The sequence below is a fragment of the Colletotrichum karsti genome (assembly GCF_011947395.1).
Source record: "Colletotrichum karsti strain CkLH20 chromosome Unknown Scaffold55, whole genome shotgun sequence".
Taxonomy (NCBI): Eukaryota; Fungi; Ascomycota; class Sordariomycetes; order Glomerellales; family Glomerellaceae; genus Colletotrichum; species Colletotrichum karsti.
The window spans coordinates 317,559-342,184 of record NW_024065955.1 but is presented as its reverse complement, the minus strand read 5'-3'; the positions used below and the strand labels follow the sequence as shown (position 1 = coordinate 342,184).

General features: G+C 49.4%; 7 protein-coding genes across 7 annotated transcripts; 4 read left to right on the top strand and 3 right to left on the bottom strand.

Moving 5' to 3' along the window:
* Nucleotides 1–5,105: 5,105 nt before the first annotated feature.
* Nucleotides 5,106–6,689, top strand: CkaCkLH20_12225 (uncharacterized protein; the record flags this gene model as incomplete). Its single annotated transcript, XM_038894938.1, has 4 exons — nt 5,106–5,274; nt 5,351–5,922; nt 5,980–6,317; nt 6,377–6,689. The coding sequence occupies 4 exons, from the start codon at nt 5,106–5,108 to the stop codon at nt 6,687–6,689; spliced, it is 1,392 nt and encodes a 463-aa protein (XP_038739839.1).
* A 266-nt stretch (nt 6,690–6,955) lies between these two features.
* Nucleotides 6,956–9,546, bottom strand: CkaCkLH20_12224 (dynamin family protein; the record flags this gene model as incomplete). The annotated part of the gene is made up of 6 exons (XM_038894937.1): nt 6,956–7,651; nt 7,713–8,616; nt 8,672–8,768; nt 8,942–9,071; nt 9,125–9,379; nt 9,436–9,546. The coding sequence occupies 6 exons, from the start codon at nt 9,544–9,546 to the stop codon at nt 6,956–6,958; spliced, it is 2,193 nt and encodes a 730-aa protein (XP_038739838.1).
* Nucleotides 9,547–11,219: 1,673 nt separating this feature from the next.
* On the top strand, nt 11,220–12,810 carry CkaCkLH20_12223 (phytase; the record flags this gene model as incomplete). Its single annotated transcript, XM_038894936.1, has 2 exons — nt 11,220–11,449; nt 11,508–12,810. The coding sequence occupies 2 exons, from the start codon at nt 11,220–11,222 to the stop codon at nt 12,808–12,810; spliced, it is 1,533 nt and encodes a 510-aa protein (XP_038739837.1).
* A 1,643-nt stretch (nt 12,811–14,453) lies between these two features.
* CkaCkLH20_12222 (uncharacterized protein) lies at nt 14,454–15,269 on the top strand (the record flags this gene model as incomplete). The annotated part of the gene is made up of 2 exons (XM_038894935.1): nt 14,454–14,558; nt 14,667–15,269. The coding sequence occupies 2 exons, from the start codon at nt 14,454–14,456 to the stop codon at nt 15,267–15,269; spliced, it is 708 nt and encodes a 235-aa protein (XP_038739836.1).
* Nucleotides 15,270–16,202: 933 nt separating this feature from the next.
* Nucleotides 16,203–17,155, top strand: CkaCkLH20_12221 (inositol monophosphatase; the record flags this gene model as incomplete). The annotated part of the gene is made up of 2 exons (XM_038894934.1): nt 16,203–16,320; nt 16,383–17,155. The coding sequence occupies 2 exons, from the start codon at nt 16,203–16,205 to the stop codon at nt 17,153–17,155; spliced, it is 891 nt and encodes a 296-aa protein (XP_038739835.1).
* Nucleotides 17,156–19,161: 2,006 nt separating this feature from the next.
* On the bottom strand, nt 19,162–19,791 carry CkaCkLH20_12220 (acetyltransferase; the record flags this gene model as incomplete). The annotated part of the gene is made up of 1 exon (XM_038894933.1): nt 19,162–19,791. One exon carries the CDS (start codon nt 19,789–19,791, stop codon nt 19,162–19,164), a length of 630 nt encoding a protein of 209 aa, XP_038739834.1.
* Nucleotides 19,792–20,589: 798 nt separating this feature from the next.
* On the bottom strand, nt 20,590–23,713 carry CkaCkLH20_12219 (uncharacterized protein; the record flags this gene model as incomplete). Its single annotated transcript, XM_038894932.1, has 2 exons — nt 20,590–21,493; nt 21,540–23,713. 2 exons carry the CDS (start codon nt 23,711–23,713, stop codon nt 20,590–20,592), a joined length of 3,078 nt encoding a protein of 1,025 aa, XP_038739833.1.
* Nucleotides 23,714–24,626: the final 913 nt, after the last annotated feature.

The window sequence follows — 24,626 nt, the reverse complement described above, 5'->3', positions numbered from 1 at the left end:
AACCTACTTAATAGACGCTAGAGGGCTAAGAAAACACATCTTAGACAAGGAGGAAGTCTCACTATAGCTAAGGCAGAGGACCTTCAATCGCAGAGAGAGGCTACAGCTCAGATTGAGGAGGAAACGCGCTAGAGTAGTGGTTGCCAACTGAAGATAGAGACGGGCCAACAGCGATGTGGCGTCTATAGGAACACCGGTCATAATGCGCAAATATATCAATTTGCTGAAGAAATGCCTAAAGAAGAAGATCTTAACTAGTTTATATTAAATTAATTTGCTTGATGTTGGTTGTTAGTTGCGAATGTGCTGTGGTTGCTGTTGGCTGATCCACTCGCTTGTCTGATCCACTTGCTTATTAACTACGTTAGTATTTTAAGCTATTTAAACTAAATCTAAAGTTCTTTTTAATATAAAGTATTTATATCTTTAATATTAAGATTATGTATAATATTCTTATTAAATATAATATCTTAAATATAAAGAACTTTACTTAATAATAATATTTAGATATAATATATATTTATACTATTATATCTATAGAGATATCTAATATATATATATAGAAGTATCTTATTTATATATTATTTATCTCTTTTATATATTATTATTAATAGATATACTTAATATCTATATCTTTTAAGGTAAATAACTTATAGCTTTTTAATATAATAATAGGTTATACTTAGTTATTTATTTAACTACTTATTAACTAAGCTTTTTAAAGTCTTTTAGTTATAATATTAATAGCTAAACTAATTAGCTATATAAATTACTACTCTTATAAGCTTTAGAGCTAGAGATTTATAGAATCTTAATTAATATCTTAAAGCTTTTATAATTATAAAGATATATCCCTTATACCTTTTAGTAGGGTTTTAAATACTTATATAATTAGCTAAATACTTAATAAGTTTACTTTTTATTATTATTTATATCTTAAATATATTATATAATATAAAGTCTTAACTAAAGTATAAAATAAATATAAGTATTCTATATTATTATTCAAGAAAGGTTATAATATTCTATATTACTTTAAAGCCCTCTTTATATATATAAAGGGGTTATCTCTATATAAATTTAAACTATTAATTATATAAAAGTAATAGAACTTTCTCTCTATTATATAGATTACTTATTATAAAGAAGTTAATAGTTATATAACTATTTAATACTATTAGCTAGTAATTAAGAGTTCTCCTTAATATTTATTAAATTACTTTATTAATAGTATATACTTTATATTTATTTTTTATAATTCCTTTAAGTTTAATATTTATTATTATCTTTATAAGTTATTTAAAGCTTTATATATTTAGATAACTAAACCTCTTATACTAAAGTTAGGCCTCTACTTTATTTATATATAATAATAATAAAGACTTAAAGCCTATATATAACTAGTTAGTTTTATCTTTTAATATATTAAAGTAAACTATTTATAATAAAGATTTAATATTATTATAACTTATATCTATATTAAATTTATAGTATTTAAGAATATATTAGCTATAAATTAAAGGTATTTTATATATTATTTTATTCTAGTTATTTAGAAGTCTAGAGACTTTCTAAAAGAATAATAAACCCTTTTTTTTAAGTTAGCTAAATAATAATAACGTTATAAAATAAAATAGATAATATTAAACTTTATAAATATATAAATAATATATCTCTTTACCTCTTTAGTTTAGCTATACTTTTATTAGTCTAATAGTAATAACTATAGTTTCTCTATTATTAATAAGAATAACTTTAATATAAATATAGTTTAAATCTTTTATATAGTTTATATTATTATATATATAAAAGTCTATACTATAGTTTATAATTATATTATTATAGAGGGTATTACTATTAATATAACTTAAAGTAATAATATAAAAGGAAGAATTAAAATAAATTAACTTTATATTAATATATAAAGTAGTATAAAAGAATATCTATTTATCCTTTTAATCTTTTAATTAAGAGTATAAATAAAAAGGCTCTCTATTTCTACTATAGTCTCTTTAATTATATAAGTTTATCTTAAACTTTTTATCCTTTTATATATTACCTATATTAATATTTATATTATTAAGTTTCCTCTTAAAGTAGCTATAAAATAGTATTAATAACTATTTATATTTAGTATTAATTTTTCTCTTATTATTAATATTATTTAGATTATATACTTTAAGCTAAATTAATAGGTTTATATAGATATAGTTTATAATAAAGTAAAACTTATTATTATAAACTAAATACTTTTAAGTTTTATTACTATCCTTTTATACTTTCTTATTATTATAGAGTATTAATATAGTTATTATATTTTTATTACCCCTTTATTAAATAGTATAATTAATACTCTTAAATATAATAGAGGGAGGCTTTAATACTATTAGCTAGTTTAAATAAAATATATAAACCTATTACTAAAACTTATTAGCCTCCTTTATACTTATAGACTTTTCTTTAATAGCTAATATATTTAGTTTAGTTTTCTAATTAGCCTTTAAAAATAATATTAAAATACTATTAAAGTATTTAAGTAAGATACCCTTAATAGTATATAGAAAGTTTAATACTTAAGTAAATAGATCTATAAGTATTAATACTTTAATAAATATTATATTTATTATAATCTCTTTATAAGTTAATAGCTATTAATTTAGCTAAAACCTCTTAATAGAGTAAAAATAAGTTTAATATTATTAATAAATATATCTCTATTATATAAAGCTATTTAGCTTAATATTATTTTTAATCTCTTTTAGTATAATATAAATATTACTATATTTAAAGATCTTTTAATAATATAATAATAAAATAGACTTTATAATCTTTTTAGCTATAACCTATATATTAGCTTTATTCTCCTTTTATTCTTATAGAATATTTTAATATTTTATCTTTATAAGAGATATCTTATTATTAAAGTTTTTATTATTTATATTAAGATATTTAATAATAAGCTTTTTATTACTATTAGTTATATTTAAATTAATATATCTCTTAATTTTATATAGTTTAGTAATTATTATAATTTAGATATATTATTTATTATAGTTAATAGAGCTTTAGAGAGTTAGCTTATTATTTATATTAATATTAAAACTTATATTAACTATTTAGATATAAAATTAATAAATTATTTTCTTATTTTAATTAAAAAAATACTTTAAAGTATCTATTTTAATAATATCTTATATTTATATTAAGATCTTAATAATCTTATAATATATAAGAGATTTATTTTTATTATAATATAAAGCTTTTATTTATTTTAATATATAAAGTTATTAATTATCTATTTAATATAAATTATATTAAATATACTAAAAAACGCTTAGATAATCTCTAATATCTTTATTATTTCATATTATTTATAATTACTAATTATATTATTTAGTTAAATTAAATATTAAAGCTATAATAAGCTTTACTATATTAGATCTATTAATTAATAACTTAAATAATATATTATATAATATATATAGGAAGAGTTTATTACTAGAAATTACTTAAGCTTATAACTATTAAGTAATAGTTATAGCTAGTAATATAGTATATTAAATATTAATTAATATATAACTAGCTAAAAGGGGCTAAGTTAGTCTAAATACTAAAAAAAAGGAGGGTATATATACTTAATATAAATAAGCTATATTTAGGTAGGAATCTATAAGTAGATTTATTAAGTTAGTGCTTATACTAGTTAAGCGGTATAGGGTCTAATAGTCCTAAGTGTGTGGATGTGAGTGAGTAGGTGGGTGTGAAATTTGCACTAACAATTTCTCTTCTACGTAGAGTCAAAATCAACGACATGTCGTGGTTGGATTTGGGAAGTCTTTCGACACGGAGGATCAGAAAATTTTCATAAAACACGTCACTAGTAAAAACACGTAATTGGATTTTATATTTCTGCTTTTTTGACATGTTTAATGAACATCGAACCGTTCAGTATTTACATCAATAGCCTCTCGTGCAGCTCTGATCTTGAACGTCCCTGGGCTAGAATAGCCAGAGATGATATTCTCAAACTTTAGGAACTCTTATTTGTGGCAAAAGTTGCATGCGTATTCTGCGTTCCTCTGAATGCCTTGAGCCTCATCAATCCTCGCTTCCCGGAAGTCAAACCTACCGTCGCCTCTGGCCAGCCGGCCTGGTGATCCAGCACAACACCACCAGGCTCTAAAAGCCGTTCATTATTAATCAAAGCTTTTTGTATTCAAGTATGGATTACTTTGATATCAAGTAAGCATCGGTAATCCCCAACTCGGCATTTTCATGGATGCTTCGGTGAATTCGACGACGCTACTCCATGGCCTATGAGGTAGCTATGTCCTTCCGCGCTCACCCTCACTATTGACCAGGCTTAACGTTATCATAACGATTTGAAATGACATATTTGTAAAGTCTAGAATCGCGCGTCAGACGGAGTACACCCACTTCTACTTTGGTTCTCGGGTATGCGTCCCGAGTTCACCGGCCGGGGGTCTTGGTCGGGTACGGTCATGTCAGCTTATACCCGTCTCCGAGATCGCGCGCTCGCGTCTTCGACTTCGCCGTGTTGAAGTAAGGCTGGGGCCATGGAAGCCTCTTGATATGTAAATCCCTCAACATTTCGCGCATCCCGACCTTCCGGTTGTTTTCTGAAGTCCTTTCCTGCCCGCTGATGGGACCTGGGGGCCGGTGGCTGCGTAATCCGATTTCCGTTCAAACGTCTTCGGAGAAGGGTGAGAATAATCGGAATTGAGAAGATAACTCGTAGTCGACGTAGACTTGGTTGAAATTAATGGAGCACACATGGAGTCTGATGGAGGATCACCACCTTCGGATCTAGCATGTACCAATCATGAGGCTATTCGAGGTGCCTTCGAGAGATGCAGCCGACCTCTATGCCTGCAGATGAGGCTCCCCCTCGCATTCATCGGAGTAGATACTCGGTCTTTTGGTCTCCAGTCGAGGAGTCAAAGAATCAGGCTGGCAAATGGTCGATATTGGAGTTGTATAAATACGTAGAGCCAGTCCAGTTATGGCTTCTGGATTTGAGTATCAACCACGAAACTCGGTCCTCATCACAACCACCAATACGTACACTCAGCTTTACTTACACCATGTGGGTAATCGACGACCTCAAAACTGCCTTCAGCCAGTGGCCACAGAGTGGCATCTCTGTTCTCGTTGTCGGTGGCGGTTTAGCTGGACTCTCCTTCGGCATTGAGGCCACCCGAAAAGGCCACAAAGTCCAAATCATCGAAAGACGCCCCGACTTTGACGACTTCGGTAAGCAAGAAATACCTTTCCCTCTCCGGTGAGACCCTTCCACAAAGACCACAACGTGATTGACAAAACTCCCCAGGCGATCTGGTAGGCGTCCAGTCCCCGGTACTCCACACCATGAACCAGTGGCCTGGCTTTGTCGAAGAGATGAAGAAGACCGCATGGCCCGCCTTCAACCACTACAAAAAGTACGACGGCACCCCGATCGGAATCTTTCCAATCGGAGACCCGGACCTGCCCTCTATTCCCCTGAACAGACTGGTCTTCCACGCACTCCTACATAGGTACGCAACAGACCTGGGTATCCCGATCAAGCTCTCGACCGCGGCGGTGGAGTACTTCGAGACAGAGGAGCATGGGGGCGTGCGCCTCGCCGACGGCTCCACGATGACGGCTGACCTGGTCGTCGCCGCGGACGGGATCGGGTCGAAGTCTCGGTTGTTGGTGGTCGGCAGCAATGACCGGCCGGTGAGCACCGGGCTTGCCATTTATAGGGCGAGTTTCCCAGTCAAGCCTGTGCTTGAGAGCAACCCGGTTCTCGCGCGAGAGTTTGAGGGGTTTGATCGTCGAGTTTCTCTGCATATCGGTCCTGGCGCTCACATTCTGATTGGGAAGTTGGAAGATGATGTGTGCTGGTTGATGACGCACAAGGTTTGACAACGTCCATTCATAACCTCCCAAGTAGCTGCTAACTTGACAACTTGCTAGGACGAACGGCCCGCAGATGACCCCATCATGGGGACGGCAACGGTGGCAGACGCCCTACCTCATGTTGAGGGATGGACGCCGGTGGTCACCGAGCTCGTCAAGGCAACGCCAACAAAGAACATCGTGGACTGGAGACTCATGTTCCGCGACCCCCAGACGAGCTGGGCGTCCCCCGCTGGCCGGGTGGTGCAGATAGGAGATGCGGCCCATCCGTTCCTCCCGACTTCGGGAAGCGGCGCTACTATGGGCATCGAAGATGCCTTGTCTCTGGCCGCGTGTCTGCAGTTGTCTGGGAAAGCCGACGTCCCCTTGGGAGCGAGGGTCCACAGTCGCCTCAGGTAAGGAGCACCTTCCACTTCAGGCATCCAGACGGTCCAGAAGATAACAGACTCGACAGATTCGAGAGAGTTGTCTGTGCGCAGAAGATGTGCTTCAAGATCAGCGAAAAGTACCACAAGACGGACTGGGAGGCCGTGGCCAAGAACCCGAAGCTGGTCGGACGCGCGGTCGGCGACTGGGTGTTCCGGCATGACCCTGAGCAATATGCTGTGGATAATTACGGCAGATGCGTCAACCACCTCATCGCGGGCGCTTCGTTTGCGAATACCAACATGCCGCCTGGCTACGTATATAAGCCGTGGACGGTGGGGGAGATGTTGCGGGCTTCCGAGGCTGGGCATGAGATTGTTGATGAGGGAGATTGGAGTTGAGCCGGTTCTTGCCCGGAGGCGCCGATGCTCTGACACCCGCAGGACACTTTTTGAAGGCTGTTGAAGATATCAGGCTCACTGAAATGCACGACCATGTTCATCTTCTTCACTGCTCAATGGTCAATGAGCATTCATATTATATCAATGCCGGTGACTTTCCATGCGATGTTGACAACGGACAATCAGTGGAATCCCTCATTCACAGGGATACGTACTATGGCATCTATGACGACGAATCAAGCCCTACTACACACGCTCCAAAAGACTCAAGCCCGCAATATCTTCTTCCCCTCCTCAAAAAGCTTGATGTCGTTCTTCAACATCTCGCGAAGAGCCTTGCTGACCGCGTCTTCTCCCGCCACCATATCCAGCTGCTCATTCGACATGCTGAAGATGCGGTTAGGGGACAGGACTCCAAGAGGGCTGTCCTCGGCACCGAGAAGAAAGTAATCGACGACCTGCGTGCAGATCATGTCGGAGAACCGGGCGCTGGCGATATCGTAGTAGCTCTTCAGGACATCGTGGATGGTGCAGCAAGTCTCGCTGAGACCCTCGGCATCGGTTGTTTCTCTCTTGAGGTCCTTCCACATGACGCACTCGAGAGTCTCCTCGCCGTTCTGAACCGTGACCTTGGAGTCCTGGTACTTGCTCGCAGATCTGACCGTCTTGACTTGGTTTAGAGCTCGGTCGAAAGCCGGATTGTAAGTGATTGAGCGTCCCTCGCGCTCAACATAGATGAGCAGTCTGGCTTGGTCCATGGCGATCTGGTACCGCTTGAGGAGGTCTTCGAGAATGGAAGACCAGAGGGCATCGCGGACTTGAGCATCGCCGCAGGCCTCCTTCACAACGTTGAAGATGAAGTGGTGAACGATGAGAATGACGTTGCTCACGTGGGCCAGCGTGGTAGCCTCCCACTTCTTGGACTGCTCCTTGAAAGCAGTGGGAAGCATGTGGCTGCTGAACTGAATTTCGTGTCAGTTCTTATACTAAACCGCGGGATGGTGGCACTATTTGACTACTCACGGTACCCATTTCGTATCCTCGAGAGGCAAGGTACAGCTTCTCGAGATGCTGCATAATGCTGTCGGTTCCAGGCAAAGCGCATTTACAAGCCTCTGACAATACACCGTCGAGTTCATCGAATTCATCTTTTGGGATGGAGAACGCGAGCTTGTATAGATCGTCTCTAGTGGCATCATCCTCCTCGTCCTGGAACTCCAGCTTGTCAGTTGCCTCTTTTTTCTCGCCGTCCGAGTTCTTGGTAGAGATAGGGTCTTCGAATTGGCGAGTGTGGGCGTTCTTGAAGAACATGGATGAGAACGCCGTGTTGGCCTCCCGGATTCGCGTCGCGAGTCTGAGATCGGAATGCTTGTCGAACAAAGGGTCGCCCGTGTAGTAGGCGTCCAAACCGAAGTTCTTGAGGTCAGTGAACCGGCTGACAATCTTGCCGAGGAACGCTCTCTGCTCGTCAGCGGTGCTTCTGGGCTGACCGAGAGCTCCGAGCTGGTTCTTCGCCTCGGCGAGGCGCTCGTTGATCTCGCGTCGGACCTTGGGAAACTCAGACTTGGTGCGGTCCATGAGGAGCTCCTTCAGACGAGTGCGAAGGGCAGGGATTCCAAGACGAGACTTGTCGAGTCTCGACCAAGGCTCCGCTCCGAAGAAGAGCTGCTCCTGCCAGTCCCTGTCTTCCTTACTGGAAGAGGTGTCATCGGCGCCGCGGTTCTTGACGACGTAATATCCCAGCTTCAGGTCACGCCGCTTGCCCCTAATGAGGTCCATGACTGCCTCTCGCGTGGCGTTCTCGGTGACCAGATCGGGCTTCGTGAGGACGCCCAGAGTGCGCTTGCCTTCGGGGTCTGCCTCGGCAGCGTAGGTGAGAATGGTTTGCGTTGCGACGTCCACATTGCACGGGATCACGGCAAGAATGCTGTGTGCCTATTAGCTAATTGTAGATTCGATTCTGCCAAAGCGAGGCGACTCACATGGTCCGGGAATCCTTGATGTAATCTTTGACCATGGACTTGACCAGTTCAACATCTCTGGAAGTCGAGAAGCCTTCCTGTGCGTTCTCAAAGATTCCTAAGGTTATCTATTAGTCTCCGAACATAAGAAAACGCAGCATTCATGGATGTGCGTTCAGTATGAGACGCTGAAGTAATAAGAGGAACAGATGGGTTGATGAGGATGACCTCAAGAAGGAAAGAGAAGCTTGGGTTTCCATGATTTCACCCGAGACATTTCGCGCGACGTACCAGGAACATCAATGATGGTTAAGTGCTCCTCCTCTGGGCCGCAAATTTCAACTCGCAGAATGTCTTTGGTGAATGCGGCACCTTCGGAAGAGCCATCAGTGGTTGACTTCAACCCCATGACCACCGATGCCTGCCGATGTGATCAGTATGAACTCCAAAATATAGAGAAGTGTTCGCACTCACTTCCCGAAGAACTTCGGCGAACTCTTCTCCCTTCAAATCCTGAAGTACGTGTCTGAAATCCTTGGCGAGATTGGCCCTCTCAGTCGAGGCATCGAATGGATGAATGGTGACGACGATGCTTGAGGACGGTTCGCGACGGCAGATGATTTCGGTGGCATGACGGGTGCACAATCCGACCGATCGAGGGAAGTAGTACCCGGTCAAGCTCTCGAGAACACTTGACTTGCCCGACGACTGGTCTCCAACGACCACGAGCTTGGAGCGTTACGGATCAGCAAGACTGTCGAACCAATGAGGTGCAAAGCAATTACCTGAGGAAGGGCAACTTGTTTGGAAATTCCAAGCTCGCGAAGCTTGTCAATCTTGTCCAGCAGATTCCGATTGCCAAGACCGGTCTGGGTCTTAGATTGCACAGGCGCCATTGTATGGTCCAACCCAATGTATGTGGATAAAAGTGCCGTGACGATCTTACGAGCAAGCGAGGCAGAGGTTGACGTGGAAACCAAGAAGATGATGAAGAGAAGAAATGGAGAGAAACTTGACAGCTTAGATTTTCTTGAGAAGGGTATTACTGTCCAACCTGTCAGGCTCTTTTCGGCTGCCTGAACCTTTCACGGCTACACACCTGGGTTCGTAGTCGTCTCCAGACACAGACAAAGGCACCCAGAAACGCAAACGAGAGCAGCAGTGAGAGACAACCCAGCCTAGATTTGTCTAGAGAAGAACAAAAGAATAGGTTCCCGGATGGAAACCTTGCAAGTCGAGAGTGTTAAGAAACCTTCCGTACTGTTTTGCTGTTTCTGTCTCTGACTACTTTTCTCCTGGGGTTTCCGAACATACCAGTTTAGGTGAAGATAACCAACAGAAATGATACAGTGTGTTTGAGGAGAATGATGCGGGCGCCCTGCCGGCAGCAAACGCCTTCCGGCATTGTGAGTTGAGGGCCTCCCGCATTGAGATAAAGTGTCAATTTTCAACCATAAGTTACAGAGTAGGTGGAGTATTAGCCGGAAATCGTGTTTGCAAAAGAGCCAAAGCTGAATTGTGAGATATCAACGAGCAATATGATGAACGTAATGCTCACAGTGTTGGTTTGGGAAGAAAAGTATCAACTCTTTCTGATGAGAAAGCTTTGCTGCACTCGCTGCCTTCGCGGTCTTTCTAGACCAGAAAAGGGCGGTAGAATCAACAGGCGACCTGATTGAAGTCGAAAGGCTACCTCGTGCCTCATCCGGACCTGATGAACGTCAAGTCGGAAAGTCGTAGGTCTTGTCTGACATGACAGCCATATGAACTGAGTCGGATTAGACTAGGTAATGAGGCACTGGAGCAATTCGAATCAGCCAGCCACCCAGGTCTTCCAACAAAGCTTGGCCTGGGTTAAACGGCATGAAGATGTGGGAAGGAAAGAGCCGCGCCCCAGTGCGGTATTTTGGGGGTGGAGTCACAGGCAGGGGCCAGGAGGAGGCCGCGAGGCGATCCAAAAGCTTGTTCAGTGCTCCAATTCCAGGGTCGCATCGACCCACGTGACCGTTCCAAAGAAACGCCGCGCCTACCCGTGTTTGGGCCTAATGTCCGCCCGACCTTCCCACCTCCTCCACGGGACGCTCCGACCGGCGGCGACTGGAACACTCCAAACGACGACTGGGAAGTCTGTACAATCCTAAAAAGTTGAAACTCGGTATCGCTACAAGGAGGTTGCACAGCCAACAACGTCCATCATCAAACACCGGCCACTTTTGAATGGTCTGAAATGCCCAGGAATCCCAGGGGTTGACCCGGACCGCGTCACCTGAAAAAACACCGCCGCACCACTGCCTATTTGTTTCCAAACCACATACGCAGCAGGCATTTCTGCACACTTTCGGCCAGGAGGAACACGAGACGACATCGCATTTCTTAGCCCGATAACCTCTCCATCCACATTGCATCCCACGCACGCAGGAGAAGACCCCTGTCAGAGCCAACCAGGGGATCCTGCAGAGTGCGGACCAACGTCGTACGCAAGCTCACTGATCCGGGGAGCCACCTGGGCAATCTAATCTCAATTTTCTCCTGTCTGTCTGGCACCTGCAATTGCCGCCTATCTGCCGCGATGGGTCGAGTCTCCGACGTCGCCACCTCGGCCTACAGGTCCGTGAGAGGCCTTCTCTTCGGTAAGGCGTATAAGTACGACTCGATTCCGGACGACGAGGCCAGGGATGGTGTTGAGCCGAACGACGACCATCGTGAGACCTACTGGCCTGACCAGAAACGTCGACTTTTCATTCTCGTAATTGCCGCCATGGTTTTTGCTACCCTTCTCTCTCTGGCTCTTGGGTTCAGGTGAGTTCTTGATTCGACTCATTCTTGGTGAGAGTCTATTGCTAACGCCGTCACTTAGTCTCGTCAGCGGCCAGGCGCCCGGTGACGGTGCTGACTCTATCCAGCAACTATGGGGCCAGTACTCCCCCTTCTTCTCGGTGCCGTCCGACATCAGTCCCGCTACGCCCAAGGGCTGCGAGATCTCCTTCGCACAGGTGCTGTCTCGTCACGGTGCTCGTGACCCCACTGCCGGAAAGACGGCCCTCTACAAGGATCTCGTCGACCGCATTCACCAGAGAGTCACTCAATACGGCAAGGGCTACGAATTCATCAAAGACTACCAGTACACCCTCGGCGCTGACGAGCTCACCGAGTTCGGCCAGAGGCAGATGGTCGACTCGGGCGAAGCCTTTTACAAGCGCTATCAAGGCCTTGCCGCCGGCAACGATCCCTTCACGAGATCTTCCGGCCAGAGCCGTGTTATTGAATCGGGTCTTAACTGGACAGCGGGCTTCTTTGGAGCCAAGATTAACGATGGTCATAGCGGACCCAACGGAGGACTCAACTCGCTACTCATGATCATCCCCGAGGAGACGGGCTACAACAACACGCTGGACCACAGCTTGTGCACGGCATTCGAGTCGGGCAGCTTCTCCAAGGTTGGAGATGACGCCCAGTTTACTTGGCGCGAGACCTTCACAGCCCCCATCGTCACGCGTCTCAACTCAAACCTGCCCGGCGTCAACTTCACTCCCGAGGATGCCATCAGCTTTATGCAGTTGTGCCCGTTCAACACTGTGGTGAACGGGACGCAGTCGCAGTTCTGCGACCTCATCACGTTGGATGAGTGGAAGGACCTGGAGTACTACGAGACCCTGGGCAAGTACTACGGCTTCAACGCTGGCAACCCACTTGGCCCCACGCAGGGTGTCGGCTTCACCAACGAGCTCCTCGCCCGTCTGGCGAAGAAGCCCGTCGAGGACCACACGTCGACGAACTCGACCCTCGACGCCGACCGGAATACTTTCCCCCTTGACAAGGTGCTCTACGCCGACTTCAGCCACGACAACGACATGATGAGCATCTACGGCGCGCTCGGCCTCTACAACGACACGGCGCCGCTCAATAAGACGAGCCGGACGTCGGTGCAGGATGCCAAGGGCTTCACGGCAAGCTGGACGGTACCCTTTGCAGCGCGCATGTACGTGGAAAAGATGAGATGCGGGTCGGACGAGGAGCTGGTTCGTATTCTCGTCAACGACAGGGTCGTCCCGCTTGTGGGATGCGGCGCGGACGACTTGGGACGGTGTACGCTGGATGCGTTCCTCAACAGCCAGAAGTTCGCAAAGAGCGGCGGGCTCTGGGACCAGTGTTTTCCTTGATACCCCAAGAGAACAGGCCTTCTTGGTTGCATTTCGGGCATTCGTGATTCTGGCATGAGACGAGGTCGATAGACTATTAATGATATCCCAATTGGAAGAAGACGCTCGCCAAGGCGCTAACCGCAACAAGATGTGTCGAGTGTCAGTCAGTCATTGTCGGCGGCGCTAGGTTTCAGTGACAGGGGCGGTAGGATGATCTCTGCGGGTATTGCTCGTGTGGCAGAGCCAAGGCCGCAATTGATAGCTGTCAAAACCCTCCCAAAGCGCAACTCCTACTCAAGCGTGGTGATATCAGAGGCGTTGAGTGGGCAAATCTTCTGCCTGGATGGAGTTTTCCTGTCAACGGCATCAAGTTGCTGGCATCGTGCATCATTGAAGCACATATATTGTTTAGAGCAGTTGAGCAGATCAGTCCCTAATGATCCTAAGGTGCTGCCAACAGTTGAGCGCCAGGACCAGCACCATTCAATGAAATTGAATAACGATAGAGCTTCGAAAACTGGTTGGTTCCCTCCAGAAACGTGGAATTTCGGCGGACGAGGTTCACGGACATGGTGGTAGAGCGAAACCCGGTCGAGGTCTTGAGGTCCTCACCGTGCGTCCTGCCAGGTCCGGTTCCCCGGAACGTGGTGCCGGACTTTTGGAGTTGGCTCTGAGAGGACGGGAGAACTTGGACTTCCAGTGTCAACGACGAATGCACTCCCGTCCGTCGGTGCTCAACGGACTGGAATGTGCGCCGTCCTAGCACCAGCACCCGCCCGCGCGCGGCCCCCGTTCCCGGATCTTCAGTGGACGGTCGCGGCATGATTGGGCAATGAATGTCTTAGTAATCCACTTAAGAAGCACCTGAGCAGGGTGTTGGCCAAGCTCACCTCTCAGTGTGGAGGAGGAGGTGCGGGAAAACCTGGAGCCTGCCTTCGCTTGAGGGGGAGCCTAATTGCTGGAGGCACTCGGTAATACTTGTACTTTCCCATGCAGAAGTTGCAGCAAACTGGTGACGGAATCCGCGGAGCTAGAGGAAACGGGCCTCTGTAATTGGCAGCTGCCCAATACCTTCAACCTTGGAACCAATCCCTCTCCGCTGTGAAAGACGGAGGTGCAGAACACAGCCCGTCCGAGCTTGCCTCGATTTGCGCTTCAGCCTATCTGCTCTTCGTACCACCACCACCACAGCTTACCTCCAACTTACTCACCAACCAACTTCCGTCACCTCGAACTACCTGAGAAAGAAAGAAAAAAATACCAAGGAAACGGCTGACGGGAAAGCTCGAGTGCTGACCTGGCCTTGCGCACCGCCTCACCTCCTTCGCCAAACAAGGTTTCGCCGGGCTTTGCGTTCTGCTCTTTCAATCATCTTACCTTGCCCTTTTCCGCCTTGTCTACCTTAGCTACCTAGCTAGGCAATCCTCCTCCCTCACAGTACAGCAGTCGCTTGCGCGCGCTTTTCCTCATTGTCCGTCGCTTCCTCGTCCGCGCATGCCACAGCCACAGATCCGGCCACAGTACAGAACTGCGACTTCATGAACCGGACTTCCATCCCCAGCCGGATAACTTCACTTTCCACCACCCACTGAGAAATAGTCTCGTGTCGATTCAACATCTCCAGGCAGACGACGAACGCTCGTCGCAATTGAATCGCAGTCATGGTCAACGCCGCTGGAGGCATCGTCATCGCCATCCTGGTCATCCTCATCGTTGCCGCAATTGGTTGGGTCATCTTCACTCAGCTGCGCGCCCGCAGACTAGGCGTACGTCGAACTCCCCCTTCTCCCAACCATCGTTATTCAGCTATCGCAAGATTTCACCAATGTCGCATGGCATCGCATCGCTTGACCCTGCTAACCAGCTGCTAACAGCTTCCGCCGCCGTCCCTCTCCTCCTACATACCGTTCCGAAAATCCGATCCACCGTCTTACGGACCCCCGCGGCCTGCTCCGAGCGGCATCGTCGGCTGGATCAACGACAAGATCAGCGGCTTCAAGAACCGCAATAACCGCTCCGCCGCCGGAGCGTACGAGGCGCCCTCAGGTGGCACCGCCCGCCGCGGCTTCGGCCCTCTCGACCCTGACGAGGCCTGGGATACCCGAGTCGGCCACGAGGCTGAGACCTACGGCCCCTACGGCAACTATGAGGAGCAAGAACTGGGCTACCACGGCGGCGCCACCCGCGCTGGCGGCGACAACAGCTACAGCATGAACCTGGCCGCTACCCCGGGCGCCCACGACGAGCCGCGGGGCCGCAGCCTGAGCCGGCCTGGCGACGAGCTCAACGTGCCCAAGGGAGGCAGGAATCCGTTCGACGACGATGCGGAGCCGAGCAACATCAGCATGCGAGGCGTGAGTCCGAGACCCATGGTCGATACCGCGCCGCAACAGCAACAGCCACAACACCAGCAACAGCCAAAGGACAACGGCGAGAGTCCGACAGAGCGGAGGTCGATTTTCCGGGAGAACGTATGAGGCGGCGGGTCGGCGGGACCTCAGATTGCGCTGCAACAGTCATTTGGCACGAGTAGAAATTGCGGTCTCTAGAAGGGTCCGAATGGGAAACAGAAACATGGCAGACTAGTTCATACGGCGAGGCGAAGAATAAAGCAAGGCGGCTTGTCGCTGGGCTCATGCGACGATACGTATGATGTAAGGAAAGCGGGCCAGGGAGACGGGTTGGGCAAGGTTTGTGTCACGGAGAGGATGTGCGATATGGTTTTCATGCGAATCCACGGCGTTGGGTCTCACTCTTTCTTCATCTCATTTTTCTTCTCGCGAGAACAATAAATTCATACAACAAGTCGCGATCGACAACCCGGCCTCACCTTGAAATGTCTTGCCCTGATGCAGAGCTTTCAACATCGTTCCCGGCATCCCACCCGGTAGGTAAACCCGTGGACGCCGACGCAAATTGACGGGTCCGCAAATCGATCAGACCACGATGTCAGAAGAGGCGTCTGTGCCGCTCGCTCGTCGCTCGACTTGAGTCTATCGCATGCTCCGTCCGCGGATGACGATTGGTCCATCCTTTCGGTCTGCCCGCCTGATCCGAACGCCCGCCAAGCTCACCCCTCCCGAGAAGTCTGACCTGACAACCGCCCGCGAGCCGGGGTCTAGTGGATGGATGGATTTCTGGAAGACCCCCGGCCAGAAATTGAGAACCGGGGCCGCCTGTTCCAGTTCCCCACACTTCCCGCACGCCGTGACCTCATTCTCCAAACCCCGCCATCATTCCTCCTTGACCTTCCCCTCTACCCCTCCAAAGCTCAACTTGAACCCCAAAAAATACTGATCGACAGAGACGAATTGCACGCCTACAAAACAAAAGCCGACATCGCGAACAGACGCAGCTGATTTCTACAATCGGATCATTGTACGCAAGACACGACAACGAGAGCGGCAAACATGGCGGACCTCAACCTCCAGGAGATCCACGACACCCTCGTCGAGGTCGCGACCGAGGCGGGCAAGATGATCATGGCCGCGAACCCATCATCAATCGACCAGGGAATTAAGCTCAACTGTTCGTGCACCTCCCCCTCGGCTCCCTACCAACATCTCAGCTGATCAATCCCCTCCTCCCAGCCGTCGACATCGTAACCGAAACAGACCAGGCCGTCGAGAAGATGGTCTCAACCCGCCTCCGCTCCTCCTACCCCTCCATCGCCTTCATGGGCGAGGAAACCTACACCAAGGGAACCCGCCTCGGCCCCGAGCCCACCTTCGTCGTCGACCCCATCGACGGCACCACAAACTTCGTCCACTCCTTCCCGGACGCCTGCATCTCCCTCGGCCTCGCCGTCGACCACGTCCCCGTCGTCGGCGTCATCTACAACCCCTTCCAGGACCTCTGGTTCACCGCCGTCAAGTCGAAAGGCGCCTACATGCGCCGCGCGGGCGGCGAACCCCGCCGCCTGCCCCTCGCCGCCAACCCCGTCCCCCTCCGCGGCCTCGACAGCGCCCTGCTCGCCTGCGAGTGGGGCTCCACCCGCGACGGGCCCAACTTCGACCTCAAGGCCGAGACGTTCCGCAAGCTCGCCGCGACCAAGGAGACCGGCGGCGCCATGGTCCACAGCATGCGCGCGCTCGGGTCCGCGGCGCTGAACCTCGCCGCCGTGGCCGCGGGCCAGCTGGACGCGTACTGGGAGGGCGGGTGCTGGGCGTGGGACGTCTGCGCGGGCTGGTGCATCCTCAACGAGGCGGGCGGGCTGATGGCGGGCGGGAACCCGGGGGTGTGGGAGCCCGCCGTGGACGAGAGGGTGTATCTCGCCGTCCGCGGGGCGCCGAGCGGGCAGAAGGAGCTCGTGGAGGAGTTTTGGGGGGTTCTGGGGGATAAGAAGCTGGATTATACTGTTTAGGGGAGCGATATGGGATGGATATTGAAAAGTTGTGTTGGGCATTCTGATTGTCTAGATCTAAAGTGCTTGGATTGATAGAGGACATACATAGACTTGGTGACTTGAAGATGAAATAGACTGCCTGTGGTTGTTTAGCCACAGGAACCCGAACGATAGAACAGAGGGAACTCATCTCAAGGGCAAACGGAGCTGTAACGTTATGACAAGACAATGGGAGTTTCATTGGCAACTTCTCTTCAATTATAGCTACGTACTTTCCGTCCGAATCGTCCGCGGCAGACCGTCACGTTCAGATGAACACGAAATGCGCATGAAGTTGTCAAGGAAACATATCTGCATAGATCAGATGACATAACTTACTTCACATCAAGGTCGGTCTGTAGGTAGTGACCGTCCACCGCATCAACACCACCACCATAAGACTCCGAGGGTATAAAAAGTTCTCGAAGCAGCAGGCACTACTTACAATACTCAAGGCAAAGATGCGGCTATTCGAGATGACGAGTTCCAAAAGACCAATTTGCTGGCTCCGTGATCGCCTCGTACATGTGCTTGGGCGATGTTACGTCGACATACGCTTTCGGGTCAACGGTCAGCCCCGTTCGATGGACTTCCCGCAAATGACTTAATAAATTCGAGTCCGCGGTTGTCAATCTGGCCGTTTTTCCTCCCTCTACCATCACACGGCAGAATGCTGCCAAGACACATCGCCAGAACCGCCAGTCGGTGTGCACGTAACGTTGAGGATCTACATCTCCTCCCTGTTCATTGTTGAGCACACCAACGGCGATTGGCCTGGCGTATGTACCGCTGCAATTCCCTGGTCTTCATCTTCGTCGGCGCAGTATTCTTTGCGTATTCATCATAGGAACAACTTTCCCCACAAACGTACTGGCCCTCTCGTCTTCGAGTAGACATGAGATGAGGTTCATGTCTGGAAAGTCCATGGAAAGGCCTCTCCTCACGGAGAGACATGTTTCCCGTAATTGGCTACTTTCAGACCACCCATCTGACGGCACTGTTTTACAGCAAGTTTCCCTATCATTCATACTGTCGCAGCTTGCTGATATCTGGAACGATTTCGTACCCCTTTAAATAGCACATTGTGTCTGTGACTCCATGGGATTTCGGAGGAAACCGAAATTCGCGATCACGGTACCTATCCACTATTGTGACGAAAGACATGGTAATGCGATTTGTGGACATTCACTGAGGCTTACGCTGAAATGTGTCCACGTTTGTCTTTTCTCGCTCACCCTCGCCCGACATCGTCGTCCCCGTGAGAGCATACCGTCTCATATTCACATAACAGCTCAGCTGAGCGCCCTCGAAACTCTCCCGTCACATGGACGGAATCTCGAGGTCATTGTGAACGAAAGTATTCGCTCAGGCCTGATTGCAAGGCTACACGGCAAGGATATAGTCTCGTCCTGAAGTAATTGTATCAAATGCACCTGGGTTATTCTTTTATAGTGGTTTCGATATCCCCCTGTCCGCACCTCAGTTTGGAATCAACAGCACAGCGTCTTCCGCAGTAGAGCACATCTCATAACGCTGCTTGTGCAGTATTAGCAAGACAATCGATACCGGCCAAGCTGGACACGATGGACCTTTGAGGGAACGTCTGGATACCTTTTCTAACCGCGGCCCGAACTGATGGCTGGCAACAAATCCTCCCATGCGTTTGAGAGTACTCACTGTTCATTGGCGATGTTCATCTTCTGCGAGCTCAAGATACATTTAAGTGTACGACCTGAAGCCTGTCCAACATTTATACTACATCACGACCAACCATACACATCAAACCTTCATAAACAATACCAGTGTCTTCTTGCTCTCTGGCTGGGATTGCTTCTCGCCATATACGTGAGCTCCCGCCTTTGAAACGCAATTGGCTTTCACCCCTTACCCGCAAGAAAGCCTCATCTCATCAACACCCATCACCATCACAACAAAATCCCAACCAAGCATCAACATCCCAATCCCCTTGCCAGCGCACAACACGCTCACTTCCTCCACGTCTCCTCCGTAACCTCAAAAAACACCTCACCACCCCTCCTAACCCCCTCCCACCCAAGCCTCCCCTCAACGAGCCTCACCATAGCCACATTCTCCTCCCTCATCGTCGCCGAGACCCGATCCAGCTGCAACCCGCCCTCCTCCACGCCCCTAAACGCCCACTCGACCGCCAACCGCATCGCCTCGACAGCGAACCCCCTGCCGCGGAACTCTTTATCAATCATGACTCCCACATCGCCAACCCTCACCTTCCCCTCCGTCTCGTTAATCCCTCCAAACCCCCCAAACCCAATCACCCTCCCATCGGAATCCTCAGCATCGGTATCGAGGTAGACCACGACAAGATTCACACGCCCCGGGCCACTCACGACCTTCCCCGTCTCGGCGTCCAGAACGCTCGGCACGCCCGCGCTCTCCCGCATCCGCTCCACGACTTTGACCGCGACTTCGGGCGAAATGGCCGAGGCGTGCGGGTCGTGTCGCGTGTTGTCCGGGTCCGAGAGCACGGCGGAGACGGCGGGGGCGTCGGAGGGCGAGAGGGTGCGGAGGAGGATGGGGTGGGTCGCGGAGCGGAGGGTCGTGGGGAGGTGGGAGGCTGATGTTGTCTTGGGTGACATTTTTGGCCAAAACAGAGGTTCGATATTTGAATGAGAATGTCTTGGTTTTGTTCTTGTGAGGCAGACAGTTCCTCGTCTGTGGATGAGGAATTTGATGCGGGTGGGGTTTTGAGATGAACCGGGCACGTTGTGTAGTCCTAACTGAGTTTGACTGCTACGTGAGTTGAGATGGTCGTGCTAATGAAGCCGTTGTGAGATGCAATCGAAACCTGAAATCGCTGGATCAAAATATTGCCTCATCCAACAAAGTCTCAGACCTTCAACAACCTCTCTTTTATCTTTCCCGTCCTCTCCATACAGAGCCAACCGCACTAGCTCTCTGACGGAAGGATGTGCGGCGCCCTCTTTTCCTCTTCGAGAAGGTCAGACGCGAACCCGCCAACCACCGCTCTGGAAGCAATCAGAAGCTCGTCTTCGCCATTTTGCGGGGAACTGAGGCCAAATTCTCAAACCCTTGCTTGAGTGTTAGTCTTCTAAGATTCAAAACTCAGGCAGCTCTCTCTGACTCAGACGCGGCTCATGATATTGTAAGAGATAAGGAAGTAAAGTTCCATAGTGTCCAGTTTGAGTCTGGCCTGATATCAATTCCGCAATGCAAAAGTATCCCCTCTATGACCTCTAAATGCCCAACACAAATGACCAAGCAACTCAAAACTCCGCCTCTTATCCATCCCATGCTTTTGGAACCAAGTCGTGCCCTCTCCAATTATGCTTGCTTCGCCATGCCATCGTTACCGAAATATTCTTTTTCCATAAATTCGTGTCATTTCAGTCATATTTCCCATATGCATCCATAAATCACCACTTATCAGGACCGAAATGCGACCCCTCGGGGACTGTGTTGTACGAGCAGGCCTGCCAGTCGCAGCCCTCCTTGTAGACCTCGGTCCCCCACCACTTGAAGCCCTTCATATGGCCCGGGTAGATGAAGCCGAAGAACACGACGACGATGCCGAACGCCAGACCCGAGTCCAGCGCCGCGCTCATGGTCATCGTGTACTTGGCCCACCAGGCGCTCTTCCTCCTCTTGACCAGGTAGTTGAACACGTAGCACACTACTGCCCACACCGAAAAGTTGAGCCCCGTCGCGGGGGGAATCCAGGCCATGGAGCCGAAGACGACGGGGAGGTTGATCTTGCGCACGATGCTGTGCTTCCTCTTGCGGCTGTAGAGCCACAGAGGGATCGGCATGATGGCGCCAACGAGGAAGCACCAGACGAGCCCGCGGTAGGTCGCGTTCGGGCCGAAGAACTCGCCCGGGCCGACGACACCCCAGAGAATGGAGCCGTTGAAGTGCACACGCGCGATCGGGCACGTGAAGCCGTTGACGGCCTCCGAGGTGCAGATGCCGCTGACGTTGGCGAACATCCAGTTGAGCACGCCGATCTGTGTGAGGGACGACACGATTGTCGCGACCATCTGGACCGAGAACATGATGCGCGGAGGGATCTTCATGTAGTGGCCCAGCTTGAGGTCGGACGCAAACTTGATGCCCTGGGCCGACGAGATGTACCCATACGTCACAAACACCATGTTTGCGATCGGACGCCCCGGGAACACAACGCCACAAACGAGCTGGCAGATGAGGTAGATGCTGCTGTGCTGATTTGTGACGGCCATGATGATGCCGTTCGGGATGAAAAAGACGGCGCAGATGCCCAATGCAAGAAGCAAGCCGTACCACGGGAGATGGATGGGGTAGCTGTGATGGTTAGACCAAGTCTTCAGGATCGGAGGGCAGAACTCACTACTCAACCACGAACATGCCGACCGCCAGCATCGTCACAAACGTCATCATGTACCAAGACAAGGGCGCGTCCTTGTATCGCTTCATCAGTCGGCAGTGTACGTCTTCCCGGAACAGAAGGTCGGCTTGAGAAGATGACCTTGAAAGGCCACCGCGGCTGCTGCTGAAAGATCGCTGGGGCCTGAGATTCTCAGGTCCGCCCGAAACAGGCTGGTAGACTGCTTGTCCCTCATCGCGAGCTTCCTGGAGTGCCGTCTTCCACGTTTGCCAGATCTCTTTGCCATGCCAGCAAAACGTGTGGGTCAACAACGCGGCCAAGGCGGCAAATTGCACGCCGTAGCTCAACACGTAGGTGATGGGCAAGAAGACGCGGCTGTACTTGCTGTAGGCCTCTCTGTCGAAGAGGAAGTCTTTCGTCAAGATTTTGCTGACCTCGTAAACCTTGCCCTGGTTGTCAAAGACGGACGACGACAAGATGGGCATGTACGACGAGTAGAAGAGGCTGGCGTAGTAGGCGATCGGGGCAACGAGCCACATTACAATTACAAGGCCACCAATGACATTCATTGCGGCCCAGAAAGGCACCAAGAGGGGCGAGCCAATGTATGTGATTTGCGCCCAGTCGAAAGTCAGAGGGAACAGACCGAGGCCAGAAACGACACCAAACAAGTTAGCCACGACGACGTTCTTGGGCGCAAACCAGGTGATGACGTTGAAGTAACTCAGGCACGGCATCAGGAGGCCGGGCAAAAAGTAGAAAGCAAAGGCGCCCAGCCAGACGAGGTAGAAGAACTTCCACCTCGATATCCTCCAGCCGTCTGCGATCCTGTTCTCCTCCTTGTGTAGAGTGCCAAACATGGCAGCCGACATCAAGGTACCGGGCCAGATCATACCGCTGGGCCGCACCAGAAAACGGCGGGTGAGGCCTGCAAAGGCGTACCCGAGAATCTGAGTCGAAAGGATCAGAAGCAGTTGGTAGGTGATCGTTGCCTCTTGGTTGTAGAATTTGGACTGTTCGACAATGACGTCCGTGGCAAAGGCAAAACCGAAAGACACATTGCTGCTCACATAGACGCAGGTGTGCTCCTTCTCGTTCCACCGTCCTTGTGCGAGCCACCTGCGCAGTCGAGTCAAGCGCCTCTTCGGGTGCGGTGCGCCGTCTGCGTCTGGCTGGAGAACGCCGTCCACAAACTCCTCATGGGGGTCGCTCGGGAACTTGAGGAAGTAATCCCACATCAGACCGAGGGGATGGACCAACAGCAAGGCAATGACCGGGGTAATAGCAACACTGGGGTATCGTAAAGAGAAGAACAAGTTTGTCGAAGAACCAAGCACGGAAAACAAAACAGAGAGTATCCACATTCTTGGAGTGTTTATAGACAGGGTGATGTTGTCTGTCGGTGGTACGGATGCGCGCACCACTTCGTGAGGCGAATTGTCCACGGGATCCTCCTCAGGCTCGCTGCCGGTATAGTCGTCGTAGTCCACCTCGTCGTCAGGCGCGTCTGACTTGGCGTCCTCCAGCATGTTAGACGTTACCGGCGCTTGGGTTACGCCGAAGCGCCCATCGAGGCCGGTGACCAGGGCGGCTGCGTCGAGATCTTCGGACAAGCGTGAGCTCTGCCTGGAGGCGGCGGAGTACTTTGACGAGGCTGATCTGGTGGTATCGGATACGTAGCGGAGGGGATGTGCGTTGCCCATCATAGAGTCACTGCCAGTGGGCGACACACTGCGGCTCGGGTCTTGGGAGACGGCGCCGTATGACGGAGCATCGTCGCGCGCGGAGCGCAGGAGGGAGGGTTTCGGAGGCATGGCGCCGTCGTTTAGATTCGGGGAGGAAGGGTCTTGGGTGGGATCGGAGGTATCGTCAGCATGTTCGGCGGCGCTCGAAGCGTACGAGAGGGCTGAAGGACGGCTTCGAAGAGACGGGTTGGATCGTGGGTGGTGGGTTGTGTTATATGGGTCGTCTGCGGTTTCTTGATGGAGAGACGAAGAGGATGCAGAGCTCGAGGCATCAGCGGGTGGCCTGGCAGGGCTGTCGTGCGTGGGAGGGTCTGCGTCTGCAGGAGCAAGAGGGATTGGTTCAAGAGCCAAAGCAACCGTATCGGCGTCAGGGTCGGGAGGGAAAGGCGCCTTTGGTTTGCTTTTGTGGCCGGAGGGTCTTCTTAGGCTCATGACTGTTCACCAACCGATGCCGGTGGCAGTAGCCCAAGACGGCAGGAAGAAGGAAGTGACGGGCCAGAAACAAGACGGAGAAGCAGGGAAGGCCGGGTAGTGTGTGAGTGGACTGTGGACTGTGGACTCTTTGGAGGGGACGCTTGACACAGGACCAGTACACTACCGCAGATGCGAGGAGAGACTTGTTGGTGGGGTGGCTTGTCGAGTCGTCGTGGTCGGGGGTGTGATTGAAGGCTGCCCTCCTTCTCTAGTGCGGCACTGGCTTGTCGGAACGGAACGAGAACCTTGTCAATGCTGCAGCTGCGGTGTTGGGACAGTACGGTGCGCGATGGAGAGCGTATTCTACCGAGTAGAGATGACGGTAATGATGGTCTGTTGTCGCGATTGTTTGGTTTCCAATTGGCGATCGGGCTGTCTCGATTGAGAGACGGGAAAGCTGCTGGGGTGCGGCGCAGGCGGCAGGACGCTAGTGAAGGTGTGGTGCGGGAGCCACAACAGTTGCTTGACGATGACGGGCTTGAAAATGGTTCTGCCAGTCAGCATGCGATGAAAAGCATGAGAAATCAAGAACACGAGGCTTGCGGGTGGTTCACTGGCAGATGTTGTGGGACTCCCTTGCTCGTGCTGGCAGCGCAGCTGGGGCATTTCAAGGTCAAGGACCCGGGATTCTTCTCTTCACTGTGAAAAAAGGCCAAGTCCGTGCCGATTGAGATGGATTGAGATGGGGCAACATTCCTGACTCAACTCCACTCTGCGGCGTTTTGACCGTCCTCAAACTGTGATAAACATCATCACTCTGAGCAATTGGGTCTGCAGTTCAATGTCTCGATTTGAACAGCGGTAAGCATTTCAGCAATGAATCCATTACAAATCCAAACAATATCACTGGCAGTCGTTCCGATGGCACTCT